Source organism: Sciurus carolinensis, chromosome 15, assembly GCF_902686445.1.
Source record: "Sciurus carolinensis chromosome 15, mSciCar1.2, whole genome shotgun sequence".
Classification (NCBI taxonomy): domain Eukaryota; kingdom Metazoa; phylum Chordata; class Mammalia; order Rodentia; family Sciuridae; genus Sciurus; species Sciurus carolinensis.
This window is the reverse complement of record NC_062227.1, coordinates 54,522,287-54,544,014: the sequence shown is the minus strand read 5'-3', so window position 1 is coordinate 54,544,014 and position 21,728 is coordinate 54,522,287. Positions and strand designations below refer to the sequence as shown.

General features: G+C 42.0%; 1 protein-coding gene across 3 annotated transcripts in view; it reads left to right on the top strand.

The window, feature by feature from the left end:
* Loxhd1 (lipoxygenase homology PLAT domains 1) overlaps window positions 1-21,728 on the top strand; it is a 143,983-nt gene that overhangs the window by 30,603 nt on the left and 91,652 nt on the right. For all 3 annotated transcript variants that reach the window (XM_047526740.1, XM_047526739.1, XM_047526737.1), the window contains exons 5-12: window positions 1,994-2,092; window positions 9,641-9,789; window positions 11,306-11,429; window positions 13,841-14,091; window positions 18,884-19,019; window positions 19,896-20,056; window positions 21,044-21,130; window positions 21,536-21,671. In XM_047526740.1, coding sequence (XP_047382696.1) covers window positions 1,994-2,092; window positions 9,641-9,789; window positions 11,306-11,429; window positions 13,841-14,091; window positions 18,884-19,019; window positions 19,896-20,056; window positions 21,044-21,130; window positions 21,536-21,671 — 1,143 coding nt within the window. The remainder of the gene's footprint in view (window positions 1-1,993; window positions 2,093-9,640; window positions 9,790-11,305; window positions 11,430-13,840; window positions 14,092-18,883; window positions 19,020-19,895; window positions 20,057-21,043; window positions 21,131-21,535; window positions 21,672-21,728) is intronic.

Sequence of the window (21,728 nt, the reverse complement as noted above, 5' to 3'; positions counted from 1 at the left end):
GTGCCCTGTCATTGGAAAGCATGTTAAAAAGGCAGCTCTCCACGTTTCCCATCAGAGCTTCTGCATCACTTGGTTTGTAGGGACCAGGACCACCTTGGCCACGGCTAGCTGATTCTGCTTTTGCCGTGACCTTACAAGTTGTAAAGGCTTCCCACTGGCCTTGCTTCTTCCTTTCCTGGCAGGAAAGACCTCTGGGAATTCACAACCATTCCCAGCTCCAGTCCAGGACTCACTTCACCCAGAACTCAAGAGACCCCTCTTCATGGTGGCAAGATGCCCAGGGCCCCAGGACTGGGGATGCCAGGGTGATGGGGACCCTGGGCAGGCTCTGAAGGCTGTTCTGAGCACTGATCAGTCTGCAGGGGCAACAGGACCCCAGGAACCAGGCACATGAAGCAGGAGGGGTTGGGAGGCGCTTATGGGAAGAGAAGCCAGTATTATGAATTATTCCAGAAGGACAGAATTGGCATTTGTGGGTTGAATTATAAAGAGGGAAATTTTAGCTCCCCTAAACCCTTCCAGGCAACCTTAGCGTGGCCCACATTTCAAGCCACTAACCTGGGGGTTTCCTGGTCTGGTCTCCTCTGCAGGTTTTGTTCCAGCTGCTATCTCAGGTATTCATGGTTAGGCATGAAGGGTGGAATCTGAGAGTGACATTTCTCCAGGAGCCTTCAGTTAGGGACAAAGATTGGAGAAGTCTGTCTTCTCCCATTAGTGGATTTTTCTAAATGAGGACTGAGGAGAGAAAGAGAAGACACTGCCTGCTTTAGGCACAGTGTTCTCACAGCCAAAGACCAGCTTGTAGAAGCTGTGTAAAGGGTGTCTGTGGGTTCCCTCTAGGATCTCCAAGGCTGGCCTTGTACTGTGGGCAGGAGTTGAGGTGGATGAAATTGCATTTCCTCCCCAACAGCAGTGCTTTGTGTTGAATAACTTTCCTGGGACCTGGAGTTTTTAGGAAATTGGATTTAGCTTGACATAGAGGACATAGCAGAGCTGAAGAATTCAGAGGATAAATGCCCCTGGGGGATGGAGTGGGGATCAGGGAAGATTCTAGGAGAAGGTGGACAGAGGGGCCAGGTCTATGGGCCTTAGTCAGAACAGCTTTGGTTTTTATCAGCTTCTCAGGTTGGGCATAGGACATCTGATACAAAGGACTCTGCTACACAAAAAATGGAGTCACATAGGAAAGGAAAGGGGAAGGGAGAATTGTCTCACCTCTTGGAATTATTGGTACTAAAGAAAATCTGGAAGTCTTCTTCCTCTGACCCCACACACCAACCCCTTGCCTGAGGAAGACTCCAGATGGGGAGACATGGACAGTGTTCATCATGGCGCCAAGTTTACATGGATCTTCAGGTCTCCTTGAGGATGTGCCTGAGGCCGAGGTGTTTGGGGTTACAGAGAATGAATTTCTGTGCAATGACTGAAGCAAAGACACAGGAAGCACATGTTTGCTGGCCATCGTGGCTGCCTTGATGCCTTGGAAAACTACATGTAAATTTAATTTTCATCCGCAGAATCCAGTTTCCCTGGTGAATTTCTACATTGTGGTACAGTGTGGAAAAAGGATTGGAGAAGGCAAAGGAGATTCAGGGAACCCAGCTGGAGGCATTTCAGCAACTCAGGGGAGATGCGGGTGGGTTGGTCGGCATCTTGGGTCTGGACAGATGTGCATCCCAAGGCAACACATTAGCAGATAAAAACGCAGGCTCCCACCACCTCTGATTAATGCACTGCATAAGTGTAATAATGACCATTTGGAACCAGTGTTGAATGATTTATTTTCTTGCTGTTATTGACAGTAAGGATGACAATTTGTGCCTTGCTGGGGAGAAGGGTGATTGGTGTGGGGGCTCCAAACCAAAGCATTAATGAGGAATTTATGTTATGGCTCTTAGCAGAAGGGAGCCTTCATGCTGGAGAGTCTAGAGGAGGTGCCTGTTCTCTCCTTAGGATCCTAGTGAGCCAAGGTGTCCTCTTTCTTCATTTCCAGGTAACAAATATGAAATCAAGGTGTACACTGGCGATGTCATTGGTGCAGGGACAGATGCCGATGTCTTCATCAATATCTTTGGAGAGTATGGAGACACAGGTAATGGGTTCGAATCCGTTTTCACAAGCCATGCCCAGCATTGCCTCTTAGAAGGGCTATTTCCCACAACCCTGGCCGAGGAAGGCAGCTGGAGCCCCCTTTGGGCTCCTCTGTTGAGCATCTCTTGTGATGTGGCTTGTCAGGACCTGTCCTGAACGTCAGGGTGTCCTTGCTGTTTTTTTAAAATCATGTTTTCAGAATAAAGAATGCCTGGTTTGGGGTTGATTAAAATTGGTTTATATCCTAGACTAGGAGCAAACCCAAACTCTGCGTCTCACTCTCTTCATCTCCATAAGCTCTATGCCCATCCAAGCTATACTTTGGGTTGTGCTGGGTGTGGTCTGATTCAGAACAGTGGATGGGCATGTACTGGAATGGGACCAGGGGACAGAGTTAGAATCACCTTCACAGTTGAAGCAGGAAATGAGAACAAACAGCTGCAGGTGCTGGTGAGAAGTTCAGGTCAACAGAACTGAGACAGCTGGTTCTCTCCTGCTTCTGCCAATTAGTGGTGTGACAGGGAGTCGGAGAAGCTACAGAGACATGTGAATTTTGGTTATAATATATTAAAGAATTCAATATGTATTGTTGAGCTTATAGGGAATAAAAAAGAACTCACCAGGTGTCAGAAATGAAGAGGGAACTCAAAACTAAAATATTAACCATGAATCGATGTTATGACTCTTACAAGAAGGGAGTTTCATGCCCCACAATCTAGAGGATAGGTTTTTATACCCATTTGGGGTCAGAAAATGAGACCTGGCCCTGCATGAGGCAAGAGATTTGAAATTGGAACTGCACATAAAGTCAGAAATGCTGAAGTTTCCTAGAAACATTTTCAGTGAAAAAATAGATCAGGAAAAAAATTTACTTATCAATAAATTTATCTTTGTCATATCACTAAAATTTTTAAAATTATTGAGAAATCAATACCTCATGCTTATATCACATGTAGGCTTAAGGTCTGATTTTACATTAAGAGTATGATTTGGGAAGCAGCTTTCCCCAAGTACAGAACGTTGGTTCCATGGCAATAATAGATACCTTTGAGTACCTGGTGAAAGCATTTGGGAGACTGCACAAGATTCTCACAATAAAGTTCTAGAGATGAGCTTATTTTTCCAAACAGTAAAACACTCAAGGTCACAGTCCATTAAAACTAAACATCAATCGACACAACGAATAAGATTAAATCCTTAGAAATGTGGTTCATATATACAATGATATGTTACCTCAGCCATGAAGAAGAATGAAATTATGGCATTTGCTAGTAAATGGATGGAACTGGAGACTATTATGCTAAGTGAAATAAGCCAATCCCCTCAAACCAAAGGCGAAATGTTCTCTCTGATATGTAGATGATGACTCACAATAGGCGGGGTGGGAGGGAGTGGAGGTTCACTGGATTGGACAGTGGGGGATAGGGGGAAGAGAGGGAGGATGGGAATGGGAAAGACAGTAGAATGACATTACTTTCCTATGTTCATATATGAATACATGACCTGTGAAAATCTATATCATGTACAACCACAAGAATGGGAAGTTATACTCCATGTATGTATGATATGTCAACATACATTCTGTTGTCATGTATAACTAAAAAGAACAAATGAAAAGAACCATGAACACAAAAAAAGATTAAATTCTTTGGAATTTCAGATAATAGAGTAATCCTGAGAAAGCCTATTCCTTAAATTGTTTAAACCTATAAGGACATGAAAAAAGTAATTGAAGAAAAAAAAGACACTATGAAAAAGAGTGAATGTGGATAAAGAATCAAACAGGAATACAGGAAATGAAAATATGGCTACTAAATATAGTTAAATATTTTTTAACTCATCGGATGAGTTAAACAATACAATTAGAAATAGTTGAACAGAGAATCAGTGAACAGGAATACAGGAAATGAAAATGTGATCCCTAAAGATAAATGTTTACTAGATGAGCTAAACAATACAATTAGAAATAGTTAAACAGAACTAGTGAACCCTAAGATAAATGTGAACAAAATTTCCATGTAGCTCAGAGGCAAAAAAGAGTAGAAAATAGAAATTAGAAGTCATGGGAAGGAAGGAAAGAATGAAAAGGACTGATCAATGTTGAATATGAGTTTCAAAACCAGAGAATATGGAGAACAGGTGAGGGAATATTCAAAGTGACAATGACTGAAATTTTATAGAATGGAACAAAGATATGAGTTTTCCGATTAAAGAAACACAAGGAGGCATGGAACAGGATGCATAAAAACAAACCTATAGGGCTGGGGGTGTGGTTCGGTGAGGCACTGGGTTCAATCCTCAGCACCACATGAAAATAAGTAAAATAAAAGTATTGTGTCCATCTGCAACTAAAAAAAGGGGGGGATGTAGTAAAGTGCCCCTAGGTTCAATCCCCAGCATAAAAAAATTAAAAACTTCCTAAAAAAAAAAAAAAAAAAAACCACTTACATTTAGATACCTTACTGTGAAAACAAAGGCACAAAGATCTTGAAGTGGATTTGGCAGATCGCTTTCTGTGAAAACAACAGTCAAATTGATATCAAATTCCTAGTAGCAAGAGGCATAAATCCATGTAATAATGTCTTCCATGTTCTGAGCAAGAATATATGTCAGCCTATAATTCTATACCAGCGAGGTCATCACACCACAGTGAGGGCAAAATCAACAAATTTCCATGCCAACAGACAGATAGAGAACTTACCATTTCTCGATCAATACTTACACAATCTTTGACAAATACATTAAATAGGAAATTGTACACTGAACAAAGTGAGAGACAAGACCCAACAGTGAGCAAAAAAATCAATGACTGTGTAACATTATGCAAACATTAACTATGTAAAACATCATAATAATGATGAACATGAGGGCAAGAAGAAGTGTGGACCCTTAAAATCAATAATGTTTGAGAAAGAAAGCAACTGGAGAATTAAAACATAATAAGGTTTTTGGTCATCGTTTATCTTCCCACCCCCCAAAGAGTAAATGATTAATTGCACATTTTAATAAGTCAAGTGTGAATATTAAAATTATAAAAGTGCCCACCAAAAATAGAAATGTGTAATCTATAAATCAATAGAATGAACACAAAGGAACGAAGAGTCAATCCAATAGAAAGAAATGAGGGAAGAGAAGCAAAGAAAAAGCACAGCTAATAGTAAAATTAAGATAAGCGTATCAAGAGAAAAAACTTAGGAAAAATTAAGTTCAAAAAAAATATTACCATATTATGTGAAAAGAAAAAAATGAACTTAAATAGATGATGCAGAAGATTTGAGAATAAATAGAATGGAGTAAATAGGAAAATCACAACATTAGGAAGGAAAGTAGCCTAGCTCTTCATAGCTCTCAAAGGTAAACTACTTTGTCGGACAATGGCAAAAGGAATAATGACAAAAGCATAATATAATAGTTTTGAATTTGTATAAATTAAATAGCATATTTCCAAAATAGTTCAAGCAGTAATTAACAGAATTCTTGGAGTATCCTGAGAAATACACAATGATGTGGGAGATTTTAATACAGCACTCTCAATGGTTGATAGATCAAATGGATAAAAATGTAGGATGAATAGAGAAGATCTTAGCTACACAATTAATAAGCTTGATCTAGTAGAAGCAGGTAGGTTTCTGCATCCAACCGGTAGAGAAGGCATTTTCTTTTCAGGCACATAATGACCACATACAAAACCACAAAGCTGACTTAACAAATCCAAAAGAATCAATAATATAGAGACAACATTCTTTGATCATAGGTGGTAAAGTTAGAAAGAACTCTAACCTCTGAACGAAAGCACATTGCTTAGTGATAAATGGACCAAGGAAAAAAGCATAATGTGAATAATCCGATAGAGCATATATCATCGGCATCATCATCAGGAACAAAATTTATTGGGGAAAACTAATGGAGACAGTACCAATAGCAGGTGTGAAGCCTCTGGTACCCGTCACGTTCTACGGTTCCCAGAAGGATCTTGCAGGGCAAAACTGCAGACCTTGCAGAGGGTGGTGATCCTGGGGCTATGAGCTCTTTAAGCTGAATTAGCCTCTTTGCTGGTGTTGGGGTCTCAGAAGAATATGGCACAGAGAATATTGGCCTCTGCTCCTCCTTGCTACGTTAGCATTCATTGCTTGAGGAGAACAGGGTTGTGTGATAAAAAGGTTGGGTCTGGGTCTTGTGATTATCACTATATGATATAACTTGATCAGCATCCTAGAAGGATTGATTGTCTCAAGGACTTGCAGTAGCTAGTTTCCAGAGAGATCTGTAATCATTAAAGAAATTAGGGCAGCAATTAAAATTCACCTAAGATAGCAGACCCATAAGATTGTTTGGGCAAAACCCACCAACTATTTAATAAATAATTAATTTCTATCTTAGACAAATTGTTTCAAAAAATAGGGAAGTGGTATTGAGCACGAGTACATTTTATGAATTTTGATTCCCAAATCAGGCAGGTAGCTTAAGAGAAAGAAATGTACATTTAGTCTCATTTATGAACAAAGACCAAAAAAGCCTAAATAAATGTTAATAAATACTAAGTAAGTAAATGTTAGCACCCTGAATTTATAAATAAGTAATTACATAAACAGTAAATAATTTCTTCTCTGTACCGTTTATTCCAGGAATACAAGGATAATTTAACATTAGCCAACCTACTCATTTAATTTATTACAGTAACAGATTAAAGATAAAAAATAGAATTATCTCAAAAACACACTAATCATTATTTCTGTTCATCACAGTACTTAAAGTCCTAAGGACAGAGAAAAGGTGTAGGAAAAAAATAGAAATAAAAGAGATGATTAAAAATGAAGGAACAAAATTTCATTTTCATAAAAAAATTATCAATCAGATCCAGGAGAATTCACAAACTATAAGAACCAATAAGAGAGAAGATTGTAAAAAGGTACTGGATATAAGACTAATGTCCAAAAGTTAATAAAAACAACAAGCAATCAAACATTTAATTTAAAGATATACTACTTATTTCGCAATTATGTGAAACATAAGAATATCTGTGAAAGAGCATATTTCAGGAAAATGTTCATTTTTGTTGAAGGCAGTATATAAGAATATGTTTTTTTAAAAATGGAGACACATTCATGGATGAGAAAATACTCAAACTCTTTAAATTGTCAGATTTTCCCAGGTTGTTCTGTTGTGCAGTACAATTTTAGTCAAAATCCCCAATACCAATACCCTGAAGTAGAAGCTACTATTAAAATTCATGTAGAACCATGTAGGGCTAAATATTGCTAATATCATTTTGAATAATAAAAATAATATGAACAATATTAATAATATGGGGACATGTACCATGCCAGATGTTTTAGAGACTGTAGGTCTCTAAAAACTAAAACCGGTGATATAGGTAAAAAGATAAAAAAGGAGACCTATGGAACTGAATAGAGTTTAGAAACACACACAGAGACGGCCTTAAAAGCAGAGGGAAAAGATGAGACGTTTAATTACTGGTGTTTGAACAATTGCCTAACCATTTGAGAAAAGATAAAATTAGATCCTTACCTTTCACTGTGCACAAAAATAGCTTCCAGATGGGTGAAAGCCTTCAATGTGAAAAAGAAAATCATAACATTTTTTAGAAGAACCTTTGACTATCTTTTTCACTTTGATTTAAGGATGAGGCTTCTTAAGTAATTCACCAAAAACACAAAAAACAAGGGAGAATATTGTTGAAGTCTATTACCACAAGAAAAATATCTGAATGATTAAAAAAAATGGGAAAGGGACATACAAAAGAAAAATAGAAGAAAGGACACAAACGGAAAAGTTATAGAAGAACAAGATAGAGATGGCATGCACATTCAGTGTAAAACACACATACTCAGTCTCTCCAAACAAGTAAGGGAGCGTGAATTAAATTAAAACTACAGTGAGATGCCATTCTAGACACACTGTGTCTGAATTTTTAAACCTGGAGGCTAATAATGATTGTGGGAATCCTCAGACTTTTCTGGTGGAAATTTATGTCATCTGGTCATTTTTCAGGGCAGTTTTGCCATACCCAACAAGCTGCAGATGAGTGCACCAAGGGCCCAGCCACCCTGCGTGTCGGTGTCTGCTCAGAGCAGTTCTTACGCATGTGCAGCAGGGAAAGGTACAAAAGAGTCTAATTCAGGGCTATTTGCAAAAGCAAAGAGAAACAACTAAACGTCCATCAGTAGAAAAATGCACAGACAAGTGCCTTTTCCACTCAGTGATGATGCTAGGGCAATTGGATGAATGGACTAGTTACTCCCATCAACAGGGCCATCTCAGAAGCAAAGCACTTGCTGAAAAAAAGCAAGTTGCACAAAATATGTGGATGATACCAGAAAAACAGCAACATCCCCAGCAGCGGCACTCTGCTCCAGTGCCTACCACACCCTGGGGCCTGTCCCAAGTGCGTGTGTACCGATGCAGCCAACCCCATGGCAACACTACGAGGGAGGCCCTATTACCATCCCCATTGTGCAGATGGGGAACTCGAGGCAGTTGGATGTGCATGATGATATTATTTATGCAGCATTCTGAACCCTGCAGAAGTAGTATATTTTCCTTCCTGATGTACACACATGTTAAAGGGATGGTACACGCCAAACCGAGGGGAGTGTTTGGGGAAGGGAGGAGAAGGGAGTGATGAGCAGTGGGACCTTACACACTTTATTTCAGTAAAAAAAAAAAAAAAAAGTCCAAAGCAAACTAGACAAAATGTTAACATCTGCTGTGCCTCTTACATCTGGTATAAGACTTATATTATTTTCTCTATGTTTCAACATCACAATGTAGAATTCAGAAAAAAAAATTAGATAATTAAATTTTAGAAAAGAAAGAACACAGGATGTTTTAAACAAAAAAGTCAGTGGTTAGACGGGGTGGTAAGGGTGACTTTGACTTGCACACACGTAATCATGGAAACATGGAGTGGAAAATCAGAAAGCAGAAAGAACAGGGGAGAATAGAGTCCTGCCTCTCTTTCTTCGCCATGAGACTTTTGGCAAGGTATTCAATTTTTCTAAGTCTGTTTCTTCATTTGCAAGATGCAGTTAATAGTATCTCCTTCTTGGATTGTGGTGAGGAACAGTATAAAAATTCCACATTAAACAACCATTGGGGTCGGATAATAGCAGTTGGTACTATTTTGTAGAAAAGGAGCCAGCTCTAAGGAAGTCTGAAGCTGATTTGAGGGTCCCAGTCACAGGCCCTATGCCAACTGCCATGGTCAATGTTTCCATTCAGGATGGATAATAAGGAAAAGCAGGCAGGGTCTCAGGTCTAGGGATAGGGGCACAAATAGGTTTACTGGAATAAGGACTCCAGACAAAGGCAGAAACCAAAAGCCCCATTATGGGATTTGGGTACCAGCCACACAGGAGGCAAACCCCGGTCTTGCCAGAGACTGAAGGGATGTGAGGAGCCCTTAGATCTCCGTGGGGAGCTGCCCTTGACTTTGCAAGAGTTCTTCAGTGGGTGGACCATTGAGGCTTGGAGTTGGTTCTTTCTTCTCTTCCTGTCTTTTGTGACTTTCTTGCATCTCTGTGTACAGGAGAGCGTAGGCTGGAAAATGAAAAGGACAACTTTGAAAAGGGAGCTGAAGACAAGTTCATGCTGGATGCCCCAGATTTGGGGCAGCTGATGAAGATCAATGTGGGCCACAACAACAAGGGGGGGTCTGCGGGTTGGTTCCTGTCCAAGGTAGGTTTTAGCGCTTGTCTATGGTCCCTGGGGCCTGGGAGGGGAGAAACCCACTCTTCAGAAGGTTGTACCTCAGCCCAACTTCCCTCCCGAGGTCTATCTGCATCTTCTCTGCTACCCAAGTCCACTGGCCAGTCCCACTGTTCTCTGACGGCCTCCAAGTCTTCACCCTTGTTAGCACCTAACTAAAAAGCCCAGTTCTCTCATCCGTATTAGCCAGAGCCTAAGCATCCTTCAAGACTCCACTGTGAAACTTTCCCTGATTCTGGTGGGAGGGAGGAGACCCCCTGGGCTGCCCAGTTGCCCAGTGAGTGTGTGGTTCCCTTATCTGGGCAGAAGAGACCCCTGCCCATCAAGTGATGTCTTCAGGGCGGGAGATCTGCTAAATCTCAGCTGACACTCCCCAACCTACTCTACTGACTCCAAGACTGACTTCACATGATCACTGGGAGTTTCTTAGCCTGTGCAGGAAGCAGTGAGGGCTACCTGGCCCATGATCATTTTGGGGTGCCTGTGAACCCTCTGGAAAGAACAGGGAGGGAGTGACCCCTGCTCGGCACTTCACCTTTCCCTCCCCTTCTCTGTGTGTGTTTTATCTCTCTTGGCTTTGACCTTGGGAGGGCTTGCCGTGTCCCACCATCACAGGATCTGGTTGCCTCCTCCACAGATAGGCCCCTTCACGGCATCAGTCTGTCCTCCTGGGGCTCAGCTCATGGCCTGCACTTTCCTTTTTAGCTCTTGGAAGGCCAGCCCCGCGGGTGGGCTTGTTGGAAGGTGGAGAATGTTCCTTGAGGAGTAATGGCTCTTGCTTTTTATTAGGTCATTGCTCCCCCGCACCCCTCTCTCTTTCTCCAGGTGGGTGCTCACATCCTTCACCGGGAACAGTGCTTCTGTCTCTCCTGCCTTATTTAACAGAGGGTTCCCCTGGGCACACTTCGGGAGGTCCTCTCAGCTCCTAGGTACTTCCTCAGACACACGTGTCTCAACCTCACCAACCAGGCTCAAGTGGCGGTCCCTTTGGGAAGTTCCCGGATGACCAGTTCCATTCACCTCACTGTCAGGGGCTGGTGTTTTTCTGACCCAATCACCAGATTCTAGGCTCCTCTGTGCCTGATCCAGGGCTTGCAGTGCCCTTTGTGCCGATTCTGCTTCTCATCAGTTAAATTCATTGCCCCGCCTTCAGCCATTGAGGAAGGTGATCGGATCCACCCCTTTACTAATCCTGGCTTCCAGTCCTTGCATCTCGGCCTCACAGGGCACTTCCTGCCATGTTTCTTGGCTCTGCCCTGCAGCAATGAGTGGAGGGACAATGGCTTGGGAGTTCAGGCAGGAAGTGATTGGCGGTCGTCCTTGAATGGCTTCGTGATGTTTTTCAGCAACAGCTGTGTCCTGTGATGAGCTTGCCTTGGACCATGAGATGACAGTGGATTCTTAGGGTGCCCTCAGCGGTTGGAGGAGTTGGATAGATCGCCAGCTGCACCCTCTTCATCTCATTGCTTCCTCTTCCCCTTTCCAGATTGTCATTGAAGATATTGGGAACAAAAGGAAATATGACTTCCCCCTCAACCGCTGGCTCGCCTTGGATGAAGATGATGGCAAAATCCAAAGGGATATCTTAGTGGGCGGAGCTGAGACCACAGGTAGAACTGGAAAGCCAGGCCCCAGTGGCTACTAGTCCACTTTCTGCCTGAGGGTCAGTGTTCATACCTGCAGGTTTGGAGGTCTGTGATCAAGCAGGGGCCAGAGGATCTACAGATAGTATCCCTTCTGTTCCTGAGAATGTTCTATCTCTCTGGGCTGCAAAACTGAGGCTCTGTTCATTCCAAAGGAGCTGGGGCAATGCCCCTAGCAGACATTGACTACCCAGGACAGAGGGTGTTACCCACTTCTGATGTGTGCACACTTGACTATGTTGATTTACTTTGGGGTGTGTGTGTGTGTGTGTGTGTGTGTGTGTGTGTGTGTGGTACTGGGGATTGAACCCATGCTAGGCAGATGTTCTACCACTAAGCTATGTCCCCAGCCCTTTTAAAATGTTATTTTGAAGCAGAGCCTCCCTAAGTTGCCCAGGTTGACCTCAAATTTGCAATCCTCTGCCTCAACCTCTCCTCACATGGAATTATTGACTTGGACAACTATGTCCAGCTAATTTAGTCTTAACTCCTTATAATATCAAGTGCTTTGCCTATGCCAGGTCCTCTACTAGTCACCTGACTCACCTAGGTTCTTTCAATCCTCACACTATGATGTAGGAATTTTATCATCCCCATGTCACGGATGAGAAAACTGAGGCTTATGGAAGTTAAGAAACCCGTCTAGGGTCACACAGCTGGTTGTATTTGGTCTGCCTCCTAAGATCCTACCCATTGTGAATTTCACAAAAAGCCTCTAGGTCCCAGCATGGCTGAGGTGGTCATGGGTGTTCCAGGAAATCGGTGTTAGGCACATCCGAGAACATACTTTGCTGCAAAAGCTTCCAGGGCTCATTCCTGCATAGAGATGAAGTCCAAATTCTGTAGTGAAACATACAGATTGCTCCATCATTTGATTCCAGTCTATCTTCTCACCAAAATCTTCCATCACCCTTCTCCCCACTCCCTCAACCTTCCATCTCCCCCGGGGGCATCTGTGAAGCCCTGGCTCTCTCCCTTTTCCGTACCCACCCCGCCTACGGCATTCGCTGGCTTGCTTTCCTCTCCTTACCCTTTTTCTTCCTTTGTCCTCCGAAGCTGCTTTCTCCTCAGTTTGTAATGACAGTTCTCTTTTTTCTGCTTCTCAAATTCCTACTTCCAGTCACTTCTGAGCCCTCCCAGCCTCCCTAGACCGGATCCTCTCGTCCTTATTTTGGACAGGCTTTGGTTGCTATGGCTTACAGGAGTCAAATTTACTTAACGCTGTGCACTAGGACGGATTTCTACACTCTCAAGGACTGCGTTACCATTCCTGTCTCCCAGGGGTGGAGAAAGAGGAGACATGACAGCAGCTGGGAATTCCCATAACCAGGCCATGGACACTTGTCCAGTGTGGGAATGCCACTCATCCATGTGCCCCGGGGCAATGACGTTGAGACCCACTCTGTTTCAGATCAGTGGCCTTCGCTTTTCATCTTCACGTGTTCCTGAAGGCCTGGTGTCTAGTAAGCATTTGATAAATACTTGCAAACCAAAGAAGGTGTGAAGGAACAGTGCCCCCTGCACTGTGTGTGTTCTGTATTCCCAAGATGTTTGGGATTTTTATTTCTCTAAGGTTGTGGAATGAGGGTGTGGATTAGGGTAGGGTGAGGGGTGGGTGGATGAATCAAAAGCCTAACATGTCAATTGCCTTAGACCCCAGGGTAGAGTGCGTGACCCTAGGCCAGGTCTCAGCAGAGCCCCTTGCCCAAATGTTTGCCTTTGGAGTTTTCTCTTACTCCTCCTCATTTAGTTTAATTCATCCTTACTTTCTCTTCCCCTAAATTCCATGTTCTCACAATGTCTCTTGACTGATGCAAACTCAATGTGGCCCAACCTACAGCCTCCCTGCTCCCTAAATCCCCCAGTGCCCACTAATTAGGTGACGAAAGAGACCAGTGGTGCTCTCTACCAGAAGTTATGTTTTGAAGTTATTGGCCAAAGAGCAAGTTAAATGAATCAGATAGCCAGGGATATAAATCTCCATCAGTGGTGTTGACTATTACAATTAGATTAGACATAACAGAATCCATGTGACAGCTATTGATAAGGTACACAGGGTAATTAACATCAGTAATTAGTACTATTCTTAGCCAGCCCAAGTTCTTCCTTCTCTTTGTTGGTTTCCTGTAATCAGCACTGGCAGTTTCCTGTAATAATAGACATGATTTACTCTCAAACTCACATACACTGACATTCAGACCTGGACAGGACGAAAGGAGTTTGAGAGGGACATTGGGCATGGTCTGAGGCGAGAGGACATAAGGGGGAACGAGGGCGTATGGAAGATGGGCGTTGATGGGTGTCGTGGCTGAGAGGGAAGCAGAGGGGATATCATAATGCAGCTCCCGATGAGCCCTCTTCTCCTGTTTTCACACCAGCGATTACCTACATTGTCACCATCTTCACGGGGGATATCCGGGGAGCTGGGACCAAATCCAAAATCTACTTGGTCATGTATGGGGCCAGAGGAAATAAGAACAGTGGGAAGATCTTCCTGGAGGGTGGTGTGTTCGACAGGGGCCGCACGGATATCTTCCACATTGAGCTGGCTGCCCTCCTCAGCCCCCTGAGTCGGGTCTCCATCGGGCACGGCAACGAGGGTGTCAACAGAGGCTGGTACTGTGAGAAGGTAAGGGGGGCTTCTGTGGAGTTGTTCTTGATTCCATCCTCTCTCCTTGAATTTGTGAGTGCACACTCCAACCTGAATCCTACTTCCTACTTCCTCTGGACCAATTACAGAGTACATGGGCAATCTCTTTCATTGGGCATTTGGGTGGTCACATGTCCATCCAGCTTGTCTTGCTGGTGGTCAGGAATGGGGGCTGTTTTCAAACCAGTGATCACCTACATTGTCACCGTCTCTGGTTGGTTGCTCGGTTGGTGGTTACAGACAATCCTGATTCTGGGGGTTAGTGTTTCACCTCTGATTATAAACCCCTCAAACAACAACTAATTTAAATATGCTTGTATTATGGAATATTTATACTTTGAAGAATACATATATATTCAGATTAAGATATAAAAAATGGTTAAAAAATTTTTAAAAATTTTGTCTGCTACTTTCCAGCTTGAGAAACAGAATATTTCCAATGTTTCTGAAACCCCTCGGCCCCACTCCCCAGTCTTCTGATTCTCTCTCTCACAGGGAAGACACTACTATGAATGATAGCTATATATTATTTGAAATGGACAGTTTTTGCTTAACATTATGCTTTAGAGATTCATCCAAATGATAGTGAAAACTGTATGTAGTCCTTCCATTTTCCTTCAGGAAAGAATTCCATTACGTGAATAGATTACCATTTATTGTTCAATTCCTCCATTGATAGAAAATCTGGGATTGTTTTCTTGATTTTTACTACTATGAATATAGTGCAAGAGTTTCTCAGGACAGAAGTTTTAGGTCATAGGGCAAGTGAATCTTCAGCTTTACAGGACAGTTATTGTTTCCAAAATGTACCAAGTGTTTTCTAAAGTAGTTGGGCCATTTTACTCTCCTGTCAGTCACATATAAGAGACATTTTGTTTCAGGCATCCTTGTCAACACTTGCAGTTGTCTGATTTTTTAATCTTTACCTGGAGGTTGTATAATGATCTTATTGTAGTTGTAACTTTTATTTTCATAATTACTACTGAGGTTGAACATCATTTCTTTTCTTTATTGACCATTCATGTATCCTTTTATATGAAATTCCTGCTTTCTTCTATAGGCTTAACTTCATGATAATGGATTGCAATTTTATAATTTTGTATACCTTTAGAATTGACTTGCTGACATTTAATGTGTCATTTTTCTTTGAATGATCATAAGTGGCATTGACCTTTAATTTTCATTTATCATATAGTCCTTAACTGGTTTTAATCCTAGAATGATTGTTTCATTTTGAACTTTAGCTTTGTTGAAGTATAATTTAATATTATTTTATTTAGAAAACACAGTCTGTGTGATTCCATTTTTAAAAAATTGTTGTGATTTATTTTACAATGCATGTTCAATTTGTGTGTATTTTCTCAGTTAAGTTTAAAATTTTATTTTATTTATTAAGTGGAATTGGTTACTTTTGTTATTTGAATCTTCTATTTACATACTGATATTTTTTCCTGTTTAATCTATTAAAAGATGTTTTGAAATTTCCCACTTTAGTGGCAGATGTTTCAATTTATCCTTCTAGAACTGATAATTTCTGCTTGGTATAGTTTAGGACTATGTTATTAGGCATAGAATTATCATAGCCTCCCAGTGAATTCGAGTTTTACCATTATCTGATTTGATATGAACTATCTTTTATTTGGCAAATTTAGTTCATTTATACTTATTGTAATTATAGATTTATCTGTCCTACATTTACTATTTGTTTTGTTTTCTTTTAATATTTCTTGACTGTCCCCCTGCCCAACTTAGTGTGTTTTATGTTACTACCACAGAATAATTTACAAAGATAATTTATTTGCAAAATAAATTTACCATTATTTAGCTCATGGTTTGGATGTCCAAGAGTCTGGCCTCAGCATCTGCTGAGCATCTGGTGAGGACCTTCTTGCTGGGTCATGACATGGTAGGAGGCATCACAGGGAGATACAGAGAGTCTTAGTTTGGGTCTCTTCTCTTATCAAGTCATGGTCCCATTGAATTAGGGGCCCACCTTTATGGCCTCACTTAATTACATCCCCAAAGTCCCACCTTTAAATACCATAACTGCTTTAAATTTCCACCTTTTACCTCACAATGGGGATGAAATTTCAATGTAAGTTTTGGTAGGACATTCAAACTGTCACATCCCATTATAGTGGTCTTACCATACACAATTAATTTGACAAACCCTAAAGTTAATTAATACATCTCCTCTCCTCTTGGGAAATAAAAGGATCTTAGAAATCACTAAATGCTAACAACCCTATATCTAAATTTCATGCTATTTTTCCTAGAATTTTATCTTTATTTGGAATTATTAAATCCACATTTTTAATATTTTTAAATCCACACATTAGATAATGTTTTATAGTTATTGTTAGTTCAGATCTATCTAACTGCTTGCTGGTTTGCTTGCTGATGCTTCCTGCATTTCAGACCTATGTCTGGTATTTTGTCCTTCCTGCAGTGCATTCTATAGAATTTCTTTTGACATAGGTCTGTTGTTGGTAAACTTTGTTTTTGTTCATTTGAAAAGTGATTTTGTTCTATCCTTATTATTGAAAGATACTTTTAGGATATAGAATTCTAGGATGATTCTCTTCTCCCCATATCTTCTGACTTCCATTAGTCTAATTGCCATTCTGTGTCTTTTCTCTCTCAATGTTCTTGAGATCTTCTCTTTGTCTTTGGCATCTGATGCATCTCTTCAGTATGTCTAGGTGTGCATTTGTTACTACTTGTCGTGTAACCAGGCTCATGGTAACTAATTCTTAGGGGAGACTTATTATTATTTTCTTCTTTTGAGCAAAGGCAAAGAAGGCAGGCTTCCCTTTGAAGATTCCCCCTCACCCATCTTTCATCTGAGAGAGCAGCTCCTTGAAGTGCTTCTGCCCACTTGTGTTTCCTGTTCAGATCCTTCACTTTTCAAGCCCCGATCCCACCACCTACTGCCTGGTGGAGCTGCTTCAGGGCAGGCCAAACTTTAACACTGGATGCTCTGAATTCTGCTGGGTCTTATGGCTTCCTGTAAATCCCTGACAGCTCACCACTATACAAAAAATGCTGTTTCATATTCTTATCTAGTATGTGGGTATTTTGGACTACCTAGTCCAGAAGTCAAACTTTTAACAAGTACTTACAAGCACTCAAAATTTTACTATTATAAGCATTTTATAAGGTTGTACCTATATTCAGGGGAACCACAAGAGCTGAGGAGACCTATCAGACTTTCACAAGTTTGCCATCTTGTAGAAAAAACAAAACTAACCAATACATATGTAACATCAGGAAGACAATTCAAGAGTAAAATAAGAGATGACAACTGTAGGATTTGTTCAGAAGAAAGAAAGACTTGTAAGTATATTGCTGGTAATTAGACCTTTCTATGGCCCCAGAGTACCTGCATGGGTGCCTTCCAACTTTGCCTGAGTATAGGTGCAATTCTGAATATGTGGTTATACAGAATCTTCAGTATCAAAGACGGAGTGAAGCAATGAATTTGAGTGGACTTCATAAATAGTGATTTTGAGATTTGTAGTAAGGATGGAAAAGACCCAAATGGATAATTAGGGTCAGAGCATTTATATTTCCAGTTCTGCTACAAACTGTACAAACTTGGATATTTCGCTTTCCTTTCTGGACCTCAGCTTTCCCATGTGTTGAATGAGTATGGGGGTGGATTACATTAGTTGCCAACACCTTAGTAAAATTTTTATGGGAGCTGCCTCTGTCCCCCTTCACTGGCATGATCTCCATGGAGAAGTGATTCTCTGGGAACATGGCAATTAGACTAATGGAAGCCAGAAGATATGGGGAGAAGAGAATCATCCTAGAATTCTATATCCTAAAAGTATCTTTCAATAATAAGGATAGAACAAAATCACTTTTCAAATGAACAAAAACAAAGTTTACCAACAACAGACCTATGTCAAAAGAAATTCTATAGAATGCACTGCAGGAAGGACAAAATACCCCATCTGTTAGCTCCCCTCCCCTTGGTGCTTCTTAAGTTTGAGGTTCATCATGATGCTCAGATGATGAGTATTAGGTGAACTCTCAGAGATAACTGGCTATATTTAAGGGTAAAAATTCAAGTTAAGCAAGTTTTAGTCAATTGCAGTCGCTAAACAATTGACAAATACCAAATATCGAACAAATACTCACCAAGACAGCGGTCAGTCAAAATGTTTGACTCATGGGAGAGTCATATTCATTTTCAAGTTAAAAACAAGGTAAAGCTTGACATTTAATAGTGTGAATGGTCAAACTTTCCTTGCTGAGAGAAGATTCTGTAGGGTGCCAGGAACCTTCCTTTGACCATCCATATTAGAATAGCCTGGGTTGGATAGACTTTTGGGTTCTAGATGAATGACTCCAGGGTGTGGGTAGCGATGCACATGCAGGCAAGAGGGTGGAGTGAGGACCGAGCCTGCAATAGGGCAGTTGGGTTTGTATTCAATTCCAGATATTAATTAGCTTTCATGCGATTTGCCTTCTTCCTATAAGGCAATTATGGGGAATTAATTTGGTAGTCTCAGTCATTTGGTTCAGATTAGCCAAGATTTTATGAGGAGCATAAAGAAGTAGTTTCAAAGAAGGTGTTACATACGGAGGAACAGGTTTGAGATTTGAGCTAGGAAATTGGAGGATAGACAACACCGACTCTAATTTCAGATTCAGTGAGACAGCGGAAGCATCCCTTCCCTTAGGGTTGAGGAGGCTGGTGAGCCTTGTGAGCAGTGCCCCTGGGAGACGCAGTGAAGGAGACACTTGTGCTCTGCCCTCCCAGGTGGTGATTCTGTGCCCCTTCACTGGCATCCAGCAGACTTTCCCCTGCAGCAACTGGCTGGATGAGAAGAAAGCAGATGGGCTCATCGAGAGGCAACTCTACGAGATGGTGTCTCTCAGGAAGAAGCGGCTGAAAAGTAAGCCCAAGAGTTCCAGAATCTTCCAGCTATGCCAGGATGTCAGACCACTGTCAAAGGTTTTGAGGGGGTTACTCCTGCTTCTTAATTCTCCTCTACAGAGAAAAGGAAAGGGCCCTTTAGGGGACTACACAGTACAGACCTACACAGTTGCACACCTGGTACTAAGGCTGACTCCAGGGTCCCCAAGTTGAAGCAGTGGCTAGGGGTTCACTCCAGTGCACTCTGAATACACCAGAAAGGTGGGTGAAGTCACCTCTCCCCCCAGTTAAAACATACCAGTAGGCTTTGACTGTTAAAAAGAACATGGAGTTAGAGAATATAACGCTAAGTGAAATAAGCGAAACCCAAAAACCAAAGACTGAATGTTTTCTCTGATATGTGGAAGCTAATTCACAATAAGGTGGGGTGCATAGAGAAGAATAGAGTTACTTTATATTAGGTAGAGGGGAGTGAAGGGAGGGGAAGAGATATGGGGGTAGGAAGGATAGTAGAGTGAAACAGACTTTATTACCTCATGTACATGTATGACTGCATGACTGACATGATCCTGCAATGGGTATAATTAGAAAAATGAGAGATTACACTCTATTTATGTATGATCTATCAAAACGTATGAATGCATTCCACTGTCATGTACAACTAATTAGAACAAATACAATTTAAAAATTTAAAAAAAACATGGAGGAACTCTATTTTTAAGAGCAGGCATCCTCAGCTTTCTAAATACAGCCCTTGTTATAGGGGTTTCTGAGAATGGGACCCAATTGCACATCACTTGCTGTTCAGTTGTGATCATTTTCTCTCCTCTTTCCTACTGGTAACATGAAAATCTCTTCACTTGATGTTTATGGGGCAACTTGACCTGTCTCCTAGAATTTCCTTGGTCCCTGTGGGTCTGGACCACAGACCTGAAGAAGGCTGGCACCAACTCTCCCATCTTCATCCAGATTTACGGACAGAAGGGGCGGACAGATGAGATTCTCCTGAATCCCAACAATAAGTGGTTCAAACCGGGTGTCATCGAGAAGTTTAGGGTAGGACAGCAATGAGGTGGATGGGGAGAGGAGGAAGGATGTGGCAGGTGTCTGGGGGAATCTGATTTTCTAAACCAGATGGGTTTTCAACCAAATTTGAAGATGAAAAGGAACAATGAAGAATTTACCCCGGCAAGGAGTGACACATGATGATTGAGAGGGAGATGGTTTAGATTGAGGCCTTCATCTGAGACAGTGGGAACCAAGCCAGGGGGAAGCCAGGATGGAATGGTGTTGAGCATCTACAAGTTGAGTGACTCGGGGATTGTAGAGAGAGACCTGAGCACAGTTCGTGTTAGATCGCCCATTCTGGGCTGATTTAGACAGTGAGGATAAATTTAAGGAAAAGTATGAATTTTAGGGCATTTGAAGGGAAATACAGCTTTAAAACTTTCCAGTACATATGTAACTAGAGCAAGGTCCACACACACACACACACACACAGAGAAATGCTGCTTTGACCTTTAGGTAGGAATAATTTGTAATTTGCAGCTCTTCCCTCAAAGCTCCCCATTGGTGCCTTATTCGACCACTCAATTCGTTGCTCTTTATGTATTTGTCTTTCCTGCCAGATTTGAGCCCCTAGGGAAAGGGCACGGCTTTGGTATTGATCTTTTTGTCTGTTCCAGTGCCCAGTGGAGTCCTGGGGCTGTGGGCCTGTGCTAATTTGCAGGGTTGTCATATAGATTTTGTTACTGGAAGTTCATTGCTTGGAAGATTTTCTTTAGGCTGCATCCTACTGTGGGTCAGTTATTTTTGTTCCATTTCACCAGCCCAGACTGAACCCCAGTTTTACATGACTGTCTTTCCCCCATGTGCCACTGGCTACCAGGAACAGGAGAGGAAGGTGGGTGTGGGGAGGCTGGAAGCTCATCCATCCTCATGGGGGAGAAACAGCCCCCAGCAGGCCCCTCCTCCTGGTCGGCTGTGAGGATAGAGGCCTTTCCTTGGTCAGACTGGCTCAGGCCTGTTCTTTTCTCATCACAGATTGAACTCCCAGATCTTGGCCGATTTTACAAGCTTCGGGCATGGCATGATAGAAGGAGTCCTGGTTCTGGATGGCATTTAGAAAGGGTGAGATGCACCCCCTTCAGGGTTGGGAGAGGAACCAGAAATGTCCCTTTTTATGACTGTCTCATGTAAATTTACCTCTATATTGATTGGAAATGGGAGTGGAGAAGGGTGGATATGGGCCACAGGTACTTCCTGATAGCTGGGGAGAGACTTTCCAAAGTAGACTGAGAAAATGCTCAGGCGTCCTTGGTGCTGCAAAGCCGCCCCAGTCACCTGGATGTTGGGCAAGTGTAGGTCTCTAGGGGACCAGGGGGAGAAATGTTAATCTGTCTCTCTGCCTCCCATAAGGGTCATCTCCAGGAGATGGCTTTGGCCTCCCTGAGATGAGATGGCAGAATGGTGACTCCAGGATATGGGTGAGAGTCTCTGCCACACCCACCTGCTCACCTCGGGACTTCATTTTAGATGACCCTGATGAACACTCTGAATAAGGACAAGTATAACTTCAATTGCAATCGCTGGCTGGACGCCAATGAGGATGACAATGAGATTGTGAGGGAGATGACCGCAGAGGGCCCAGCAGTGCGGAGGATCATGGGCAGTAAGTACTGACCAGTTCCCGGTCCAGGCGAGGCCGTGGGGCTTCGACTTGGTGTGC